The 24,526-nt window shown below is 38.3% G+C and overlaps 1 protein-coding gene across 9 annotated transcripts in view; it reads right to left on the reverse strand.

Annotated features, from left to right (window-relative positions):
- Nucleotides 1-24,526, reverse strand: part of LOC110598274 (DNA repair protein XRCC2) — a 110,610-nt gene that overhangs the window by 78,100 nt on the left and 7,984 nt on the right. For 4 of the 9 annotated variants that reach the window (XR_013435517.1, XR_013435518.1, XR_002484128.3 and 1 more), the window contains exon 2: nucleotides 13,782-13,860. The exons of 2 other annotated variants lie outside the window; for them this stretch is intronic. Coding sequence is in view for 3 of the 7 variants with exons in the window: in XM_078040892.1 (XP_077897018.1) it covers nucleotides 13,782-13,860 (79 nt within the window). In the remaining 4 variants the exon portion in view is untranslated. Of the gene's footprint in view, nucleotides 1-3,211; nucleotides 4,167-13,781; nucleotides 13,861-24,526 lie in introns of those variants that run through there. 3 more of the 9 variants (XM_078040890.1, XM_005326690.5, XR_013435516.1) reach the window with 2 other exon arrangements.

Genomic DNA, 24,526 nt, shown 5'->3' on the forward strand with positions numbered 1-24,526 from the left:
TGGGTTCAATCACTAGTAACAGAAAATATTTTTAATAAGGTGTGTGTGTGTGTGTGTTGAAAGTTGGTCCACATTTCACTTTCCTCAGAAAAAGATTTTTAGGTTAAACAATTTAATTACCTAAAATTACATGCTCTAGGCTTACAGGCGATAGATTACCTTGAATTTTTGTTTTTTCTTCCCACAAATTAGACATTATAATTTTATGCTATCAATGTTTCTTTAGATTTTTTTCAAGTGATTTCCATTTACTTTACTCACCATTATTTCGAACATCTCAGACAGTTTCTGGGATAATTCTCCTGTGAAGTATTCTTTCACAAATTCCTTAGTGAGGCAATTTTGGTGATATATTTTGTTTGTGCTCATCTGAAAATGTCTCTTACCCTCATCTTAGATAATCCATACAGCAGTCTGCATCAAAAGTTTTCATTATTTATAATACAGTACTTTGTATTTGAAAGCTGAGAGCTTTTTACATTTGAAGTGAAGTGGTAAACACCTTCTTAATTTTCTACAGCAGTTATGAATGTCTGAACCATCTTTCCCATACACTGTCTTTACCAGCCTCTTACACCAACCCTAAGAAAGGTTTGTTTATAAAAACTTCTCATAGTACTTTTATTTAAAGTATTAAAAATATCCTATTTTAGGATTCCCTCAATTTGGCAGGAGAAGTGGGGACAGGTAAATAGGATAAATAAGTGCAATAAATATTCAAGACTTACAACCTCTTGCCCACTTGTTTCCATTATTCTTTGGGTTGTATCCAGGATCCCGGTATTTGCTCTCCACATAATTTACAATATGTCATTTCTCTTTCTCTTAAGCCTGATTCTTTTTACAAATAGCATTTCTACAGTCTTCACAAAGTCCATTAGTATAACTTCTAGTTTAAAAGAATTTTTTATTAACCAGTATTCTTAATTCCTTCCATCAGGTAAAAAAGCAAATCTTTGTAAGATAACTAGGTCTTTCATATGACACATTAATATACAACTGATGATTTAATACAAAAGTTCATTATCTTTTAATCATGTTCCTGAAGAATAAGTTATAAATCTGTGAACAATGGTCCATTAAATTATCACTTCATTTATATATGAAATAAATGGAAAATCCTATTATATTGAAGGCTAGAATTCTGCTAAGAACGTGCTAAGTTTTTCATATATACTGGTCTTTCTCTCATACACACGCACCATGCCAGACTATAGAGAGTGATAGGAAGGTGACTAAATTTTTATCTTTTATGAGTAAAAAAATACTACTCTATAGTAGAGCAATAGATTTCACTGATCGCACTCATCGACCTGGGGAGAAAACAAGTCTATGACCCCAACTTATAAATATTTATAAGTTACTGTGTAACATGTTTTGCATGTAATAAAAATATGTATCAGAAATGGAAAAAGGACAAACTATAGGCAAAATATCATGTTTAAAGTTATACCAATGGTAAAAAGTAACAATAAGAACCTGTGGATGTGAACCATGTGATCCAACGTCATTTAGCTTGAGTGACAATTAGACTGCCCTTGTTTTCAATTTCATAATGTGGCTGAAGGGCAAATGCTGGAGAAGGCTGTTAGTCTGACAACTTGTTACTGTTTGCTGAAAGTCTAGCTCCCCGTCACCAGCAGGAGTTTCCAGATGAGCATTTCTTACTGATGAGGGATACAATCCCATGAAGCCCCTGAGAAGGGAGGGAAGTGAGAGAGGGAAGAGAGGATGGTGATAAACCACGTTTGTGATTACTGCTGTAAGCAACTGGGAGTCCAGCCAACTGCAGCCACCCTGAGAAATTCCCGAGTGCTGTGGAAGTTGGGTGTTTATACCCCGAATCCTCCCCTTCACTGGTTAAAGTCTGTCTGTGCTGCTCACATGCAGCCCAGCAGTCTTTGGCATCCAGAAGACACTCCCAGAAGCCCTGGGGTTTTGGAAATAGCAGGTGTCCCAGAGCATGGGGATGGGACACAGGTAGCATGTTACATTGGCCAGGTATGCACTATAAAAAATGTGATCTTCATTTTTTTTTTTTGCAGTATTCTTTTCAATTCTGGGAAAAAAAAAACCAACCTTCATTTGATAAGTGAACTTACAGTTAAGTATTATAAATTATTGTAACTGAACAAGTAACACGTAACACATAAATGGATGTACAAGAACATAGCATTGATCCCTCCCATTTTCCCTAGAATAATTCAGATACCTTTGCAACACATCTCATTCTGGCATATAGATCCAAGGAGACCACAATGGTCAATCTAATAACAAATACTGGTATAATTAGATCTATTCTTGGATTAAAATAAACTGAATCCCTTGAATTGTCTTCCGCCACAGTTTGTCTTGCATATCCTTATTCCACCTTCATTGCACCAAAGAATACTAAAACCTTCTCCAGCTGTTAACTGGAAATGATTCAATTGCATTTTATTTAGAGACAGGGTCTGACTGAGTTGCTTAAGGCCTTGCTAAGTTGCTGAGGCTGGCTTTGTTGTTTTTTTTTTTTAATATTTATTTTTTAGTTATGGGCGGACACAACATCTTTGTTTGTATGTGGTGCTGAGGATCGAACCCGGGCCGCACACATGCCAGGCAAGTGCGCTACCGCTTGAGCCACATCCCCAGGCCCTGAGGCTGGCTTTGAACTCGAGATCCTCCTGCCTCTACCTCCCCAGTCATGGGTTTACAGGCGTGAACTACTGTACCTGGTTATATCTGACTATTTTAACAAATAAGTTTTCACATCTATTAATAAAAATGAGATAAACATTTCAAAATAAACTTCAAAGAGTTCTTTGAATGGGTATCTTATTTCCCAGTACTCAAGAATTAAAACAGAAACCCAACCTTATCTAAGTCCACTGGGAATTCAATGTAGCTCAGATGAGAATGTTCTAGTTGGCTAGGTGTTAAGGTGTTCACCTGTACACCCAGCTACTGAGGAGGCTAAGGCAGGAAAATCCCAAGTCCAATGCCAGTCTTGCAAGCACAGGCAACATAGGAAGACACCACCTTAATAATAACAAAATATGTTCCAGCCTTCCATAGTTCTTAGTATGGAAGGCAGATGATAAGGTAGCTCTAATGACAGAATTTCTAAAGTCATAGCTTTATAATGGAGTTACATAAGATATGAGCAATGCATTTAAACTTTGCCAAACAAATTAAGTACCTAGATGAATTTAAAAAATGTGACACAAAGTTATAAAAGTCCATTTTATTCTGAAATATGCATATTTTTTAGTTTTAAAACAATTTAATTGTGAATGTCACTTTGTTTGATCTTCAATGGCCTAGAAACAGAATTGTCTGAAGTACTGTACTAGTTTAAGAAATTATTTCTCTGAGGTTAAAACTTTAGAATCAAATCACATTAGCTTATAAAAGACCTTTTAAGACTTACACTGTAGCTTACAAAAGGCTATTTTATGATGCATCTCAATAAAACTCAACCCCACTTTCTCCAATGATAAAAATATGTTTTTTTAAACTGTTACTTTTTAAATGACAGGAAACTAATGAGAATTGGTTGCTGCTTTTAGAATCATCTTGTTTGAAGAAAAATATTCTGTGCTTCACCACTTGTTGCCATGCCTTACAGAGATAAGGTCTGTAGTCTGTATCCGCATCACATGGGCGACTAGAGGCAGAAGGCCCTTCCGGAGAATGTGAAGCTTTCTGCATGATGCTCTGTGTTGTTGCAAAAAGAACCAGGTGATACTCATTTACCAGTTTCTTTAGGAACTGAGCACATTTCTTCAGAGCAGACTCCTGTAAATTAACACTTTCTCCTCCATTGGCACGGTCCACCCAGTAAAAAGCTGACAGGCTGTCTATAATCAGAAGGCAGAGAGAGGGATGACTGCAAATCATAGTCTCTAGTGAATACAGTGTGAGCAGTAACTGGGTGCTGCTATTACAGTATACCAAAAAAAATCTTCCAAGGCAGTATTTTATTATTTCTTCAGAGCTTTGGGATAGTCTATGCTCAAGAATTGTAACAAGTCGAAGCATGTCAAAGTGGTAATCTGTATCAATAAATAGGACTTCTACTTCCAGTCCACCTTCTGACTTTGGAAGTATACATCGTGCTGTTAAATGATAAAGCATTTCTGTTTTTCCTGTTCCTTCTGAACCATGAAATTCAAGAATATCACCTGTGTAAAATTTAGAAATGTCAGTCAAAATGTAGCAGCACAACAGTAGGCTACAAAATGAAAAGTTTTAAAAGGACATTTACTGGAATGTGAACAAAGATCTAAATCCACTGACCAAAATGGATCTGTATGAGTAAGTGAAAAAAAATAAGAAAGTTATTATTACATCTCTGAGAAAGAAGGCAGTCTTTTTTCTTTTCTTTTTGTGGTACTGGCAACACCAGGGCCTCATGCATGCTAGGCAAATACTCTACCACTGAGCTATATCCTTCCTAGCCCAGGAGTCAGTTATTAATTAGTGTCAAGGGAATCAAATCAAAACACACAGCAAGAAGACTGAAAGGAGCCCAGAGGAATTCTCTGGGGACAGGTCCACATGCAGTCACATTTTAATGGCGATATTAGAGAGTTAAGAAGAGTACTGCAGATCTCAGGCCTGGCTACTACAGAACACATCATTTCCAAATAGTTGATTATACCACATCCATTCTCTCCTTTCTCCTAAAGCGTAAACCCCCAATTAGTGGGGGAAGGCAATATATTCACCTTAAAAACTACTTGACAGTTTCTCTTGAGAAGAATGGTAACATAGCTGAAGCCACCGAGACACAAGATGTCTACTGGGGATTTCTAAGTCTGTATCACACTGGGGTGTGACTTTTATCCCATCATTCCCTTGCCCTTGAAGCCGTCACCTTGGAACATGTAGTTGAGGATGCAGGTGCCCTGAGGATGGTGGAGCAGAAGGGCAGATGGTGCCCCACACCAGCTGTGCACAGCCTGCCTCAGAGCACTTAGGATGTGGGGAAAGTCAGCTTCTCTCTGGGGGAGCCACTAAGCTGGACTTCTTTTACATGAGGCAGAAATAATTCTTAACTAGGGGCTGTCAGTCTGTTGACACTATGGGAAGTACAATTCTTGACTGTGATTTCATATACTACAGATGATGACAGCTCAGGGCTCTCAGGCCTTGTGTGCCAACTGCCTCCTTCGACTGAAAACATCTTCAGACCACTGTCAGCTGTCTTCGCTACTGCAGCATCTCTTGAAACTCTACCCAGATGCATTATAGATTATCTTCTTATAGCATAAAGAAAAGACAACTAGTCTGAACTTTAAAGACTCCAGAGCTCTTTCTATATAGGTTCTCATAACCCTCATTAATGATAGCACAAGTGAAATAAAATAATACTTGGGGAAACTGCCCTGCTTCTGGGGCTTTCCAAAATGCATTCTAAAGACTGTTTTAAACCTTGCTAGTTTGCTTGTTATTATTATTAATTTATGGCTGAATCTAATTTATGACTGAACTACCTGACTATAAACACTATATTTAAAGTAGATTCTTAGCTGGACATAGTGGTGCATGCCTATAATCCCTGTGGCTCAGGAGGCCCAGGCATCACGAGTTCAAAGCCAGTCTCAGCCATTTAGAGAGCCCTTAGGCAATTCAGTGAGAACCAGTCTCTAAAGAAAATACAAAAAAAAGGTCTGGGGATGTTACTCAGTGGGTAAGTGCCCCGTGGGTTCCATCATCTGTACCAAAAAAAAAAAAAAAAAAAAAAAAGTACAGATTCTTGGGTCCCAACCAAAATAGAATCTAAAAAAGAATTCAGTTATTTTCCTGTTATTACTAATAAACTACTGGATGTTGGAACAGTCACAAATAATGTATAAGAAGTCTAGGATACAATTAGATAGGAGAAATAAGTCCTACTATTCTACTTCACATAGGATAATCATGGTTAACAATGTATAACATATTCCAAAATCGCTAGAAAAAGGGATTTTGAATGTTCTTACTGTAAAGAAATGGTAAATATTTGGGGTAACAGATATGCTAATTACCCCGTGGTTGTTATGTAAGGTACACATTGTGCCCTATAAATATGTATAGTTACGTGTCACATTGCCACTACACCATATTAGAAGATAATACATAAAACTTCAGCCAATTCCCATTATAATTGTACATACAAGTTGCAATTCCAAATTTTCTAAAGAAATTTTTAAAATTATTCTAACCTCAGGGAGCAATAATAACAACTATTCCTTAGTCTTAACAACTGCTCCTGGATTCATATTAAAAGTTCACATAGCCAGGTGTGTTGGTGCACACCTGTAGTCCCAGCTACCCTAGGAGGCTGAGGCAAGAGGATCACTTGAGCCAGGAGTTAAAGGCCAGCCCAGGCAGTTAACAGAGTGACTTGGGTACAGGAAGCTAGGTGTTTAGCTGGCCCTGTCCCTCTGTGTTCCCAAGGAAGTAGGTGGACCCATTCCCCACTGAAGGCTTCCATTGCCCTGTGTCACAGGAGCAGCTACCTGAGGGGACGCCAACACAGTGAAGGTCAGCGGCCAGGGGAAGCTGAAAAGAGCTTAGGAAGGTTCACCTGAAGTGCTCCAAGGGACGTGATGGATAGGAGAGGCACGGAGGGGGAGCCCAGGGGCAGACTGCACCAAATCTTCCCCTTCATTTCCCAGAAGAGCAGCTGCAGGAGGCCGAGAGGCACAAGAGCACCTCACGTCTGACATTCACATTCTTCATACAGGCTCACAGATCCTAACGCTGAGGTGGGGAAAGCAATCTGTCATCCCCATCCATCCCATTATCATGGCCTATAATTACTATTTACTTAATTATATTTTCTATTAGCTTCCTTAGTTTGGGACTTGAATATTCTATCCCCAACACAAAAGGCAGCATCTTCTGAATGTAGGTCAGCAGATTACTTTCTTCTTAAGATCCTCTTGAATGACATCTAAAGAATAAAAATTATGTTCTAACTGGTGAGGGCTAAAAATACAAGTCAATTTTGGAAGGAAACTGGTCTGGTAGGGTGTCACAGGTGGTAGTATGGCCATGGTTAGCACAGTCCTCCAGATATAAAGAACCAGAGATCCACACAGGAGATGAAGCAAGAAGAGGAACAAACTGTAGAGGGCTGGGCCTGGAGACCAAATGATGCTGACACTTAGTTGTGAGTTCCTTAGATAGGCTGGGAAGTACCTGCACAAATCTAGCACATACATGAAGTAGGGATTTTAAATTAAAATAAATATGCAGACAAGAATCCGATTACTGTAGCAACAAGGACAGAATGTGAGGGTGCTATGTTAAGTGAAAGAAGCCATTCAGATATGGAAGCTAAGAAGGTGGACCTCACAGAAGCAGAGAGAGGTACAGTGGTTACCAGAGGCTAGGAAATGTAGTAAGGGGAATAGAGAAAGTTTGGTTAATGGTTATAAAAGATATAGCATAGTAGGGTGACTAAGGTAAATGATAATTTATTACATTTTTCAAAATGGCTAGAAGAGAGGATTTGGTGGGGGGTGGGTACTGGGGATTGAACCCAGGGGCACTCGGCCACTGAGCCACATCCCAAGCCCTATTTTGTATTTTCTTTAGAGACAGGGTCTCACTGAGTTGCTTAGCACCTCGCTGTTGCTGAGTCTGGCTTTGAACTCGAGATCCTCCTGTCTCAGTCTGGGGCTGCGAGGATGAGAGCTGGGATTAAAATTTCTGGTATCACAGGTATGCACCACAAGGTCTGGCTAGAAGAGAGGATGTGAATGCTCCCAACACACACAAAAACCCCACAAATATGCAGTGATAGAAATGCTAATTATGCTGATTTGCTCATTATTCCTTGTATGCATGTAGCACAATACCACACTACACCACATAAATATGCACAATTATTATGTGTCTAATAAAAATAAGAAAAAACAAATAGAAAATAACATTTAAAAATTTAGCTTTCTGGGCTGGGGATGTGGCTCAAGCGGTAGCGCGCTCACTTGGCGTGCATGCGGCCCGGGTTCGATCCTCAGCACCACATACCCCAAGATGTTGTGTCTGCCGAAAACTAAAAAATAAATATAAAAAAAAAATTTAGCTTTCAAAATGGTGTGTATCTCTAGGTTAACAAAATAAAGACACCCGACAGCCACTTGGATTTAAGATTTGAGACAGTCACAAGGGGCTGGATATAGCAATATGGGAATGATCTACAGAGATACAACGAGAGTAAACTGAAGACTCTTTTAATGAGTAAGAGAAGTGGGTAAAGGACTCAAATTTAAGAATACAAGGCCAAAAACTCAATTCTTGGGATATACCCATAGTCAGAAGAGTCAAAAGAAGATAGATAAAACAGAAATTTAACAGAAAAACAGTGTCAGGAGGAAAAACACTGCAGGATGCAAAAGAACATTTGCAGGGTAAAACAGTACTAAATGAGAAATCTAGCAGAAATGCCACAGAAATGAAAAGATGACATGGGAAACAGAGAAAAGACCACTCGCTGGTTCAGGAGAGTGGCCTAAAACACCAAGTGGGTACCCTGCACATGTGCACTTTGCAAACCAAATGCCAAAAGCTGAGACACTCAGAAGGCAGAGGGAAAGGCCCCGTGGGTGCTCACTGCTGTTCGAGCAGCAGCAAGGGCAGAGCTGGACTGCAGGGTGTTGGAAACCATGAGTACCTGGAAACCAGCAGCTTGGGGCACAGCCATTATTTTCAGAGAAAAATTCAACAGTAGTTTTATGAAGCGAGAGAGTCAGGAGAAGATAATTTAAGATAAGAAATATAATAAATTTTAGGTAAAAAGGAATTCCACAGAGAAAGAGAAATATATGGAACTGGTCAGAAGGTAACAGTGAGAGATCTCTTGGGTACTTCTGGAATTTCCCAAATAGAAACCCTGAAAACTTAGCCAAGTATTTTCTTGAAGAGGGGGTGGTGATCATAAGGTCATTCAGAAGAACTCAAAAAGATGGAGAACTTGAAGGCACTTACCTAAACGGTTTCACAGGTTTCCTAAATCCATACATGAACAAAAAGTACCTGAGGTAAGTCTTCTACAGATTCCTCAGACTCTTGTTTGGCATAAATGAAACCAATGCAAACAAGTTTCAGGTTAAATCTCTGAATAAGAGATTAATACACAGATATGACACACTTCCCTTTTACAGATGATAGCAAAGCAGATATAAAAAAGCCATTTATAGCCACGTGTGGTGGTTCAGGCTTGTAATCCTAGTGACTCAGGAGGCTGAGCCAGGAGGATTGCCAGTTCAAAGCCAGCCTCAGCAAAAGCGAGGCACTAAGCAACTCAGTGAGACCCTGTCTCTAAAGAAAATACAAAATAGAGCTGGGGATGTGGCTCAGAGTTCAATCCCCGGTAACAAAAAAAAAAAAAAAAAAAAAAAAGATTTACAACAAATTAGGAAGTAAACTCTGCAAACTTACCAAATATACATGAATATTATCACTAAGATCCTTGAACTAAATTCCCTACAAATGTGTTTAATGATGAACATGTACTATTTAATTGTTAAGATAAAAATCACATACAAATATTATGTTCTGTAGAGAGGACATGGTCCTTTGTACTTTATTTGAAGCCACTATCTCATGTATTTCTGTGAGCTTTTACAAAAAAAGAAGAAAAAAAATCACCTTGTCCAGCCGAAGTATTGAATATGACAAGTTGTAGGAAAAAAAAAAAATCCCTACAGTTTGGCACTTGAAAAAATTAAAACTAAGTCAGAAAATCTGGATGGTTTGGCCCTGACAGTTACTCTTACAAATAGATGCTGTGAGGAGTCAGGGTAACAGATTGTCAGGAAGAGTCATGAATCTAAAGATCCTTCAAAATAAGGAAAAGTAAGAAAAGCCAAAAAATATATCATCTTGGTACCAGTGTACTAACTATATAACAAATATGTTAAATTTGCAGATGATAATCATTACAGTATTGAAGAAATATGAACTGTTACATGGTATAAATAACTACTATCCAAAAAGCATCAAAAATATGTTTACCACAGCATTAGACCCTTCAATCCCTCTATGCCTTCTTGCTTCAACGTTTGCTTCCCTGTAACAATTCCCAATAACGGACGTTGCTATGGATCCTAGTGATTTCACGTGTGCTATTGTTCCACGGGAGTATTTGTTCAACTAGGTGTGCAGCTATAGGATCGATGACAGTTTTAAGCACACATTTTTGTAGTGTCGAAATGTGTTTTCAAAGTTTCCTAATGTAGAAGTCGTGCCACAAATCCATTTTAACATGTCAACAGTTTCAATACATTCACTTTAATAATACACTTTTCTATGGAAAGAACACAAAGACAGCTCAGTTTTGTCTAACACATTTTATCAAAATTTGACTTTGATCATTGATGGATTAGGGTTTTGTTTGGCTAACAGATCTGCTGTACAAATGATACTACAGCAGTCCTTCAAGCTGGATGCTGAAAGCAGGGGTAAAGACAGTGACTCAAATCTAATAAGGAAAGAAGCACACGTAACTGGAACTATCCATGGATATTTGGGTTGCTTCCATCTCTTGGCTACTGTCAATAGTGCTGCTGCTTCAAGATCTTGTTTTCAATTCTGCATATAAAACCAGAACTGAGATCACTGGATCATATGGCAACTCTGTTTTTAATTTCTGGAGGAACCTTCATTCAAGGATACATACAGCTTAAGGACAGTATCCTTTTTCAATCCCACCAAAGGTGCACAATATTCCAACTTCTCTATATCCTCATCAACGCCTGTTGTTTTTATTTTTTTTAAATAGCAGCTATTGTAATGAGTGTTAAGGGCATTTTATAATGATAAATGGGTCAACCAGCAACAAAACATAACAATAACAAACTTTACAAAGCACAGCAATATACAAAGCCAAAACTGATAGAAACAAAGGAAGAAACAGACAATGCAGTAACCATGTTTGGAGACCTCAATACCCCATTCTCAACAATGGACAGAGCAACCCAACTGACGATCAGCCAGGAAACAGGAGAGCCTACTAACATTAAAAACCAACCACAACTAAGAAATGTCAACAGACCACTTTGCCCAACCACAGGAGAATACTCAATTTTCTCAAGAACATATAGAAAATTTTCCAAAATAAACTACATGAGGCCATGAGTCAAATCCCAATAAATTTAAATAGATTGAAACCACAGAAATATGTTCTTCCAATCAGAAAAGAATGAAAAGAGAAACCAGTAGCAAGTAACAAGAAACTATAAATCTTCTTGTCTTTGGATTAGGCAATGGCTTCTTAGATATGATATTAAAGCAGGAAAGACAAATTGGTGGGATTGCAAATTGGTACAATCTCTATGGAAAGCAGTATGGAGATTCCTTGGAAAACTTGGAATGGAACCATCATCTGACCCAGCTATCCCACTCCTCAGTTTATACCAAAGGACTTAAAAATCAGCATACTACAGTGATGCAGCCACATCAATGTTCACAGAAACTCAATTAACAATAGCTAAGCTATAGAACCAACATAGGTGCCCTTCAATAGATGAATGGATAAAGAAATTGTGTTATATATACACAATGGAATATTACTCAGCCATAAAGAAGAATGGAATTATGGCATTTGTTGGTAAATGGATGGAACTAGGAGCTATCATGTTAAGTGAAATAAGCCAATCCCCCAAAACCAAAGGCTAAAAGTTCTCTCTGATATGCGGATGCTGACTTACAAGAGGCAGGGGATCGGGGTGCGCGGGGGGGGGGGGGGGGGGGGGGTGGGGGGGGTGGGGGGGTGGTGGTGGTGGAATGAAGGTTCATAGGATTGGACAGGGGGGAAATGGGGGAAAGTGAGGGAGGAAGGGGATGGGAAAAACAGTAGAATGAATTGAAGACAACTTTCCTATGTTCGTATATGAATACATGACAGTGTAACTTCACATCATGTTTAACCACAAGAATGGGAAATTATATTCCATGTATATATATCAACCTACATTCTACTGTCATATATAACTAAAAAGAATAAATTTAAAACAATTAAAAAAAGATAAATTGGACTTTACAAAAATTAACAATTTTGTACTTCAATGAACACTATCAAGACAAAGACAACCTACAGAATGGATAAAAATATTTGCAACATATATATATGACAAAGGGTTTCTTTTACCTGTCATATGTAAAGAACTCTAAAAATTCAATAAAGACAATCCAATATTTTTATTTATTTTGGCACCAAGGATTGAACCCAGGGGTACTTAACCATGAAGCCACCCTACTACCTTTTAAATTTTTTTTTTTTTTTTTTTGAGACAGGGTCTGGCTAAATTGCTTAGGACCTCGCTAAGTTGCTGAGGCAGGCTTTGAACTCATGATCCTCTTGCCTCAGCCTCCTGAGCCACAGGGATTATAGGTACGCACCACTGTGCCCAGCCCAATATTTTTAAATGAGCAAAGGTTCTGACATCTCTCCAAAGAAGATACACAAACTGTCAGTAAAGATGCTCAACATCATTAGCCATCAAGGAAACATAAATCTCAATCACAGTGGGATACAAGTTCACACTGACTGGGATGGCTATTATCAAAAGACAGTAAAAACTATTTCCAAGATGTGGGGAACTGGAACTGTCACACATTGCATAAGTACATAACACATACATAAGTTAGTGACAACTTAAATGTGAAGCTACTTTGAAAACCAGTTTGGTAGTTTCTCAAAAGGTTAAACATAGTTACCATATAACCTAGTAATTCCTATCATAGGTATTATCCAAGAGAACTGAAATCATCTATCCACAGATAAACTGTACACTGGTAAACACAGCAGCATTATTCCTAACAGCTAAAATATGTTAACAACCCAAATGCAAGTCAACTAATCAATGGATAAACAAAATGTTGTATACTCTACAAAGGAAATATTAAACCATAAAAAGAAATGGACTTTTGATTCACCTTACCATAAGAACACTGAAAACATTATGTAAAGTAAAAGAAGCCAGTCAAACACCACATATTATGATTACAAGAATAATTAAATAAAAAGAAAGGGCAAATCTAGAGTTGGAAAGTGGATTAGTAGTTGCCTAGGGCTGAGACACATGACTACTAATATAGACACATGACTACTAATATGACTACTAATAGGGATGGAGCTCAGGACCTTGTGCATGCTAGGTAAGCGCTCTACCAATGAGCTTCAGCCCCAGCCCTGCAATGGGATTCATTAATGGGAGATGAAAATGTCCTAAAATCCATTATAGTGATGGTTGCAAAACTGTGTGACTCTACTAAAAATGAACAGCATACCAAAATGAGTGAATCATATATCTATAAAGCTGTTATATTAAAAGAAACAAAACAATCTAAATACATTACCTTTTTTCTAAGTCTTTCTTAGTGTACAAGTGCTAACAGAACAAGTAGGCATTTATTTTCTCTGCTGTAAAAATACTAATGGAGCAAGTGGGCAATCGAGGATTCCCCTGCAACTCTGCAAAACTTTCTAGAGAAAAAGAATGGAAATAAATCATACCAACAAAACCCCATAAATATTATTAGGTGATGGGGAAAAAAGAAGGAGGTCAATGTATACTCTAAGGATTTACTGCACATAAGCCAAACTTCATCTCATCTGATACAAAGACTTAAAAACTTTGTTACACTGTTTTGTTACTTTTCAACTGTACTGTTTAGACCTATTTAGCTTTTAACTAGGAGTATGTGTGTATATATGAATGTGGGGGGGGGGACTTTTATAAAACTTAAATTATATTTAAATTAAAACTTAAATTATATTTATATTGAAGTTGTGTTTTTACCATGCACAGGTGAATCTTCATCAAACAGATTTGGTTCTATTTCTTTCAAGGAACTTCTACCTTCAAGTCGGGCAAGGAGCTTACAAAAGAAGAGAGAAGGAAAACTCGTTTACTTAAAAGATACAAAAATCCTAGAATCTACATTTATAAATTTTCCCCAAAATCCATAAACTTTATAATTTTGAGAACTGGAGAAAATATGAAGATGGAAACATAACTTAGGAGAATATTGTGTTTGTTTATCCTTAAAGTATTTCATTTCTGTTTATGTATCAAATACTGCTGGCATAGAGTGAGTCTGTGTCCTTGAAGGAATACAGTCAACCTTAGGACATAGGGACAAACTGCTTACTGGAAAAGATTTACCTCGGGTACCCCTTATCATCATCTTACCATACTTGTTACACAATTATCTACTTTAATCTGCCCTATTCTGTCTGGTAGGGAGGGGGCAAAGAAAAAGGGTAGAGGAAAATTTCTTTGAGGAGCTACCACCACTACTTGAAAGTTAAGTAAGAGTACCAGGCATTCAGGACAATGCAGCCAGAGTGCAGAGGTCATAAATAGTGCTGTGGTGGGCAGACTGTAACAGACTTAAATGGCAGAGTTTGTGGTATGCAACAAGCAGGAAGTAGCGCAGTCCTAAGGAAAGAAGTCAGAGTATGGAAGGTCTTAGATGCCAGGTTTAGGAGCTTACTGTTGACGAGAACAAAGGATTTGAAGCTAAATAGTGAAAAGCAATTTCCCATAGGTGGCAGGGTAGATGGTAGGGGCTCCAGATCCAGACTGCTAGGTCCCTTCTCTGGGCCTCAAGATTTCTCCTCCGTAAAGCAAGGATAACAAATGGTAACCCCCTTGATGAAGATTAAATGTGCTAAAAAAGTGTTTGGCATAAAGTAATAAGCACTATGTAAATAGGAACTATGACTGTATTTCAAACAGATTGACCTGGTGGCTACTAGGGAATAGATCTGAGGATGGTGAAACGAGGTAGGGAAAAGAAGGCTAGAGTCTGCCACACTAACTGGAGGAGTGCCTGCACCATGACAGAAGTAGCTAGGATGACAGGAAGCAGAATCAGTGATTTAAATGTCAATGAGAGAAATGTAATCAATGCTAATTCTCAAGTTTCCAGGAAATCAGAACAGATTTGACGATGACTCTTCTAAAACAAAAGAAGGGAAAATAAAACATATCACAAATAGGAATAAAACAATAACCCTTTATTTGCATTTCTTTTTTAATCAAAGGAAAAAGCTTCGGAAAGGTTTAGTGAAGTGATGAAAAGGTACTACATGTTAATTTAAAAAAAATTTATTTTTCATAGCACCAGGGATAGAATCCAGGAATACACACTCAATCCCTCTGCAAGCACTCTGCCACTGAGCTACATTCCCAGCCCTTTCATTTTAAGACAGGGTCTAAGCTGCTGAGGCTGGCCTCATATGTGTGATCTTCCTGTCTCAGTCTCCCAAGTCATTGGGATTACAGGTGTGCACCATCTACATGTTAACAAATATTTGTTGAACTGTACTGTGTACAAAGCAAATACACCTGTACTTACAAATGCAGATGTCCCTACCTGTGCTAGGTAAAATGGAGACTACAAAGATAAAAAAGATAATAAACCTACCCTCAAGGGACCTGCAAGCTAGCAAAAAAAGGTAAAAATGCAGTGCTCAGAGTTAGAGCGGTCTAAGAGCATGGCCACAGTGAAAATCATCCTCAGAAAAATATAAAAAACATTACTGACATTGTTTCCTTTTTTCTTGGGGCTTACATTTCCATTGATGGCATAAAAGTTCTGTCAGTACCTAGTACAATCAAGGAAATGGTGTTGAGAAGTAAGAACATATTGTTTTCTTCTCTAGCATGCACTCACAGAATAAAACTAGTTTTAGGTAATTTTATTAAATCATGACCCTTGGTACACTTTTGAAAATATTCCTTGTGAGGACATGGGAAGCATACTGTAAATAATTCAGCCTTGCCCAAAGACAGGGCTGGTCTTTGTCATTGGCTCATCTCTAAACCCTCAGAATGTCCTGCCTGATTGAGGCATCTTTAGTCTGGAGCCCACATGATACCAGGTCTTGTCTAAGAGACTGGAAGCTGAGGTCAGATGTGTAGGAAGTTAACTATGTCTGTATGGCAGGGCCCCAAGACAGTCTCTGGACACCAATCATGTGAGTAACCAATGCTGTCTACTGTCACACATCGGTGCTGGGAGAATTTAGCCCTATCCACAACTCCACTGAAAGAGGACAACTGGAAGCTATATGTAGAAGCCCTCTGAACTTTGACCCATGTGTCTTTTCCTTGGTTGATCTTAACCCACATTCTTCTGCTACTGCAAACCATGGCAAGTGCCATGGATGTCAGTGAGTTCTGAGTCCTTCTAGTGACTTACTGAACCTGAAGGTGACTGTGATGGTTAATTTTACATGTTAATTTCACTAGCTGGAAGATGGCCAGATAGCTGCTACTAAATGATGCTACTAAAGCATCATTTCTGGGTGTGTCTGTTTCCAAAGACAGCATTTGATCAGCAGATTGAGTAAAAACCAATCTACCCTTACCCCTGTGGGTGGGCACCATCCAATCCTTCAAAGGTCCAAATAGAAAAAGGCAAAGGAAAGGTGAGTTCTTTCTCCTATACAGAGCAGGACATCCATCTTCTCCTGCCTTTGATTCTTGAGATTCTGGGCCTAACATCAGTGCCCCCCATATATGTCAAGGCTTCAGCCTTGAAGTGCGAGTTACCTTCTGACTCCAGCTGAATTATACAACCAGTTTTCACACACCTCTAGGTTGTTGTCTGCATATCCAGTATGATTCAGCCTCCATATCAAACAAGCCAATTCCCATAATAAATCTGTTATCTATCTATCCATCATATTGGTTGTTTCTCTTTTGGTATCAGAGATTGAACCCAGTGGTGCGTAATCCCTGAGACACATCCCTGGCCCTTTGTACTCTTTATTTTGAGACAAGATCTTGCTAAATTGCTAAGGCTGGCTTTGAACTTGCAATCCTCCTGCTTCAGCCTCTCAATGCACCACTGTGCCCAGCTATTGTTTGTTTCTTGAACTCTGATTTGTACAATCTATAAAATTCAGTGAACCAGTATTTTCAAAGTTCCAAATCATGATGTGAAATAATTCTTGGGCAAAATATTTACTCAAAGTCCAAGATAAAATTACCCATGAGCAGTGGTGCACACCTGTAATCCCATCAAATCAGGAGGCTAAGAGTGGAGAACTGTCAAGTGTGTCAAGCCAGTCTCAGAACTTAGCAAGGCCCTTTCTCCAAAAACAAATAAAGGGCTAGGGATGTAGCTCAACGGTGGTGCACCCCTAGGTTCAATCCCCAGTACCACACATACACACACAAAGTATGAGATGTATCAGTGAATTTTTTTTTTAAAGAGAGAGTGAGAGAGAGAGAATTTTAATATTCATTTTTCAGTTATTGGCGGACACAACATCTTTGTTTGTATTGGTGCTGAGGATCGAACCCGGGCCTCACGCATACCAGGCGAGCGCCGCTTGAGCCACACCCCCAGCCCGTATCAGTGAATTTTAATGTATGAAAAGATACAATAAAATTTTTTATTGCACACTGCAATTAATCCTTAGAAATACTACCAGGAAAGCTTTGGTGCAGTATTAAAGAAGAATATCCAGTTATCTGAAAAGATCTTGAGTGCTCCTCCCCTTTCCAACTACCTATCTCCAAGAAGACAGATGGTCTTCATAGACTTATTTAACCAAAACCACACACTGTAATAGACTGGATACAGGAAATAAACTCAGTTAACTTTTATTAAGCCATACATTAAAGACTTGCAAATACATATAACAATGCACTTCTCTCATGAAATTTGTTTAGGAAAATACAATTACTGTTCACAAATATATATATTAATAATGACATTCAATGGGTTTATCATTGTTACTTGTACGTGAAGATAATTTTTAAATTAGTTTCACTGACAGATAATAATCCATATAAACAAATGCTATTTGAAACCTCAATAATTTTTAAATGTTTAATGCAGTCCTGAGACCAAAAAGTATAAGGACCACTGAGTTCCAGGTTTCAGAGTTCAACTTGAAAAATAAGAGAAATTTTCAGACAAGATGGAGCATATAATATATAAAATTATGAAATATCATTATAAGCTTATACACAAATTCATCAGAATTAACTTAGGAAATTATTCTAATTGTTTACTCTCATTGCTCAAAACATTTTAGAACATTTCCCTCTAAGAATTTGTAATATAGTATTCAAGACAGTATTATAACTTTGTTGATTTGATACTTGGAAAAAGATGATATTTTTGTCCTGACTCAGCTAACATGTGTCTGATTTTCTACTGTTATTTGAAAATAAAATTCATTCTCGAAGAAAACTGTACCATTGAATATATTCACAACAATGTTTCACAATTGTCAAAGCAGAGTATATCAAATACAAAGAGGTGACAGGACCTGCCAAAACCTGGAATTAGATGTGTCCTTAGATTTAAGCTTAGAAATAATGGATAGTAACACCAATTCATAGAAGTCAGTCTGTGAGATAAGAATTTCCAGGGGCTGGGGATGTGGCTCAAGTGGTAGCGCGCTCGCCTGGCATGCGTGCGGCCCGGGTTCGATCCTCAGCACCACATACCAACAAAGATGTTGTGTCTGCCAAGAACTAAAAAATAATAAATATTAAAATAATTCTCTCTCTCTCTCTCTCCTCTCTCACTCTCTCTTTAAAAAAAAAAAAAAAAAAAGAATTTCCAAACCTAAGTAGAAAATACCCTTAAAATCTGGAATATACTTAACTGTTGTTACAGAAAATTGAAATTGATGTTGCCCGCATTCAAGGAATGGGTCAAAGAAGCCAGGAATACTCAACCTGCAGTTTCAGAAGGGAAAGCAAGTTTGATAAGTGATCATAAGAAGTAAGTTCTGCTTGACATGAATAGTTTAATCCTCTTGGAGACTGACCTATCTAGAATCAGGGCTTGGCGACTACTAGAGTTTGGATCTTCAATGTCCCCCAAAGGCCTTGTGTTGAAGGAATGGTAGCCAACCTGTGGCACTACTGGGAGGAGGTAGAACCTTCAGGAGGTGGCGCCTGATGGAAGGAAGTTAGGTTACTGGGGGTGTGCCCGCAAAGGAGATACTGGGATGCTGGTCCCTTCATTTTAGCTTTTTGGCCACCATGAGGTGAGAAAATTCCTCTGCTATGCCCTCCTACATGATGTATTTGCTTCATTATAGGTCCAAAGGCCACAGGCCAAGCAACTGAAACCTCTTAAACCGTGAGCAAAAATAAACTTTTCCTTCTTTCTGTAACCCTAAATTGTTTAGCTCTGGTATGTTATTTATTTATCTATTTATATATTGACCACTGAGCCACATACCCAATCCCATTTTGGATTTCATCTAGAGAGACAGGGTCTCACTGAGTTGCTCAGCACCCTGATTTTTGCTGAGGCTGGTTTTGAACTCAAGATCCTCTTGTCTCAATCTCCTGAGCCGCTGGGATTACAGGAGTGCACCATCATGCCTGGCTTCAGATATTTTATTATGGTGATAGAAGCTGATTTAACAGTGGTGGCAGCTGTTAGGATAACCCAGATACAGTGGGGGTCTGGCTCCAGGAACCCATGGAAACCAAAATCCATGTGTGCTCAAGTCCCTTATATAAAATGGCATAATATTTGCACATAGTCTACCACATCCTCTTGTACAGCCGAAATCATCTCTAGATAACTACAATCCCGAATAACAATACAAAGCCTACGTAAAGCATGGTTTGGAGAGTAATGATACAAAAAAAGATATGTACATGAATAGTACAGATGCAGTTATATTTCTGATCCATGGTTGATCTAATCCATGGAAACAGAACACACAAATATGGAAAGTTAGCTGTACTTCTTGATTCTTGATTCCTTAAGTAAACTTTCTGAGGTGGAGCTTCCTAACTAGGAAAGGACACACAATGGATACTAATATTGTTCACTAATAAATATGGCATTTAGATAGTGAATCAGTATCTGCTAGGTTTCATTACTATAACAGCTATCTAATAATAGAAACTATTTGTGTTTATGGTCGTATCAGCAATACATTATATACACTATCACCTTTGGCACATTATCCAATTTGTCATTATTCAATTTTTCATACAAGAAAACTAGTAAATTCCAGAGTCCGAATTCAACCACGATCTTGCTGAATCCCAAAGCCTGGAATTTTCCTACTACGCCATCCAACCCCAGAGTCACAGTCACAGAATCTAACCAACTCTGAGTATAGGAACTAAACTGAATTTCTGGACCTATTATGCCGCAGGTGAAATCCGACATCCTATGTAGGCAACTAACTGCTTTGAACCATCTCCTAGTGTAAACTTTAATGCCAACAAAGAGCCCAGCATTACTGGAGCAAGAATATAGTCTGCAAAAGGGGTAATATACAGATATTATCAGTAAACATTTCATGCAAGTCAAATGGGTTCTAGGAATGAGGCAGGTGTTGGGATATGCAGATGTAGCGGAAATAGATGCTGTCCTCCAAGAATTTAATGGGGAGACTCAAAGGGCTAAAAAAAAAAAAAAAAAAAAAAAAGCATAATAAAATTATGTATTACGTATAATAGAAGTATACGTAAGGCACTGAGAAAACAAAAAAGGGATGGTCAGTTCTAACCTGTGTTAAGGCATCTTTAATTTTGAATGAGAGGTTTAACACAGAGTGTATTTCTTTCAGTTACATACAGTAGTCTCCCTCATGTATGGTTTTAGTTACCTGTGAACAACCAATATCTGAAATTTAAATGGAAAATTCCAGAAAAAAATCATACATGTTTTAAAATGTGCACCATTCTAAGTAGTATGAAGTAACAGGCATGAATCATCTCTAGTGTGTCCACACTGTATATACCACCTGCCTATTAATTACTTAGTAACCATCTGTTATCAGATCTACTGTAATCCTTGCACACAAAGCCCAAGAATAGTGATGCTGGAAAATCATATAAGTCAAAGAGAAACATTAAAATGCTTCCTTTAAGTGAAAAGGGGAACATTCTTGACTCAATAAGGAAAGAAAAAATATGACCAAGGTTGCTAAGACCTCTGGTAAGAATGAACCTCCTAGCTATCAAACTGTAAAGAAGGAAAAATAAATTTGTGCTAATTTTGCTGCTATACCTCAACCTACAAAGTTAAAGCCAAAGTGCATGCTAAGTGCTTAAGATGGAAATGGCATTAAATTTGTCAATGTGTGTATAGAGAAAAAAGAGCAACAGGGTTCTGTAGTATCTGTGGTTTCAGGCATCCATCGGGGGTCTTGGAATATATCACCCATCAAAATGTACATTGATGGTGAAATAATTCCTTCTATCTGGAATCGTCTCACTCTATTCCTTCAATTAAATCCCTTAAGGTCTAGCTACTGAATGAATGAAAATTCCATGCATTCTCAAGGCCTCATCCTTCCATGAGGCTATTTCCTTACTTAAGAAGACATTACTAAGATAGGCACAGTGGTGGTGTATATGTAATCCCAGCTATTTGAGAGACTGGGACAGGAGGATCATGATTTTGAGGCCAGCCTAGGCAACATAGTGAGACCCCCCCCATCTCAAAAAACAAACAAAACAGGTCTCCTTTATCTGAAATGTAAACACTTTAAAGGAAAAGGATCTTGGCTCACCACCACCAATTCCATGATGCAATGCTTGGCAAAAACTTAGCTTCTACCTGCTAATTTAAAGATAAAGAGAGCACTGCCAGGTAGAGCTGGGGAAAGAATGGAGACTATAAAGAATCTCAAACTATTTATTATGTGATATATCATGTTTGGATAATCTATGCAAACATCTATTAAATAAAAATCAACAAGTTTCTTATGGCTATCATCAAGGTTCTTAATACACACTGACAAAAGTCCATTTTAGAGGGAGTATATCTTTAATGCCTGTTAAATAGAACACATATCACATAGATTTTTTTAAACCTAATTTAGTTATGGAAACACCTTTTCATTAAAGGAAGCACTTTACTGCTTATCCTAGAGCAAGAAGAGCACTTAAAATGAACCAGAAATGAATGACATTAAGGCAAATATGTATATAAGACTCACTGGTTAAAGGCTCATTCCCCTCTCCTTTCACCTTTGGTGATTAAATCTGTTTGCAGATGGATCCCTTCGGTAGTCTCAAACCAGTATCAACAGTATAAAACACTACCTAAATAAGCAAACATCCAGCTGGGGGTGTAGCTCAGTGGTAGAGTACCTACTTAGTATGCAACAGCCACTGGGTTTGATCCCCAACATCACACCTAGAAAAAAAGCAAACATCCTAAATCAAATATTCACAACCCTACCTATAAGAGGCCCCGCTGAATCAATTCTTAGTAGTTTTACTACTGATATGCAGAGGAAATTACTTTAAGAAAAATATGGGGGCTGGGGTAGCGTGCTCGCCTGGCATGCGTGTGGCCTGGGTTCGATCCTCAGCACCACATACCAACAAAGATGTTGTGTCCGCCAACTAAAAAATAAATATTAAAAATTCTCTCTCTCTCTCCTCTCTCATTCTCTCTCTAAAAAAAAAAAAAAAGAAAAAGAAAAATATGTATATAAAAAGTAACACAAGGTTATATGCATAAGAGAAGCAGCTGGGATGAATAGGAAGGCAAGTGGAAGAAGCGTTAATATGAATATAACCAAGATAAGGTTTGGTCCTCAGCCACTCTGATTCAGATACCCTTCAGGGCATAGGATTAGGCTTGACCCTTGAATCAAGCATTTGTCTAAACCATACGGAAAAAGCAACTGTTATTTCATAATCCATGATTAAACTTTATTGTTTCTAAGTATATTCCTAGAAAGACTGCTGCTTTCATAATTACTTTTTAAAAAGAGAAATAATGCTATTTGAAAATGAAAAACAGATACATAAAAAGTCAAGCACAAATTATTATACATACCTAATTAAGCAGTATTAATTTCTTTTTTTTTAAAGAGAGAGTGAGAGAGAGAGAGAGAGAGAGAGAGAGAATTTTTAATATTTATTTTTTAGTTCTCGGCGGACACAACATCTTTGTTGGTATGTGGTGCTGAGGATCGAACCTGGGTCGAATGCATGCCAGGCAAGCACGCTACCACTTGAGCCACATCCCCAGCCCAGCAGTATTAATTTCTAACAGAATTTATAAGAACAAAGTTTAAACTTAAGAATTTATAACAAATTAATAATTCCAGTAAGTGCATACTTAAGATTCCATCAGGAAGTATACACTCTGCTTCAAAACTTCATTTGGACAGAAAAAATCATCTATATGCAAGTTCATAGCAAGAGATGGGAAAGCACAAAATCAAAACTGCAAAAGCTTTTGACGGCTGAATGCCACTATCCCACTTCCACTTGTAAGGGAGAAACTTCGCTGGACAAACACTTCTGGTTTATTCTCCCATCCTCTCTCTAATGACCCCAAGAAAGTATTCTTCTAATGGGCAATACTAACAGCAGGAATTAAGACATGTGCTGATCTGCTCCTTCCTCTTTGACAGCTTGCCTGCATGAAGGACACATTCTCCTAGGTTCCTTCAGTCCTAAAGTTAACAAAGGCAGGTTCTTAAGAGGGAAGAGAAGCAGCCTGGTGACTCACACCTGTAATCCTGGCAGCTCTGGAGGCTGAAGCAGGAGGATGGTGAGTTCAAAGCCAGCCTCAGCATCAGCGAGGTACTTAGCAACTCAGCGAGACACATCTCTAAATATAATACAAAATAGGGCTCAGGATGAGGCTCAGTGGTCAACGGCACCTGAGTTCAATCTCTGGTTAAAAAAAAAGAGTGAAGAGAACTGTGTGTGTGTGTGTGTGTGAGAGAGAGAGAGAGAGAGAGAGAGAGAGAGAGAGAGAAATGGTATTGGTGGTGCTGGGGATTGAACCCAGGACCTTGTACATGCTAGGCAAGCACTTTACCAACTAAGCTATATCCCTAGCCCCAAAGAATTTTTTTTTTTTAAGGAGACATGTGATCAACAGTGAGGGGTCCATAATGAAGAGGACATAGACGCTGCACTAGAAACTCAAATGTCACTCATAACTATGACAGGGAGAGGAGGGGAGGGAAAGGAAACGGTAGTACTGGGGGCTGAAATGGAGAAAACTATAAATATGTTGAAGTGAACCTCACAATTATGAGTAACTATGATGCAATTAAAAAAAAAAAAAAAGAGGAGCTGGGGATGTGGCTCAAGCTGTAGCGCGCTCGCCTGGCATGCGTGCGGCCAGGGTTCGATCCTCAGCACCACATACAAACAACAATGTTGTGTCCACCAAAAACTGAAAAATAAATATTAAAAAAAAAATTCTCTCTCCTTTTCTCTGTTAAAAAAAAAAAAAAAGACTGGGAGACAAGAAAGTGGAGGCAGCAGAAATAACCGCTGCCTCACGGAGCACAGGAATGGAACTAGGAGGGGTATGGCATCAAGGAAGGTCTTTCCTGGGTTTTGTTTTTACCTACTGTACTGGGATCCTGACTGGAAAAAAACTGATAAGTAGAAGATACAGAAGACAAAAAATGACCAATAAGAGTGGGACTAACAGTAGGAGTGATGTCCTTGAGGAGGAGAGTGGAGGGATGAGAGCCTTACCACAAGGAGAGAAGCCACTTTCAGGAGTAACACTCACTGTTCTATTTTAAAGGGAGGGAATTCAAGAAAAT

Source organism: Ictidomys tridecemlineatus, chromosome 2, assembly GCF_052094955.1.
Source record: "Ictidomys tridecemlineatus isolate mIctTri1 chromosome 2, mIctTri1.hap1, whole genome shotgun sequence".
NCBI classification, from domain to species: Eukaryota; Metazoa; Chordata; class Mammalia; order Rodentia; family Sciuridae; genus Ictidomys; species Ictidomys tridecemlineatus.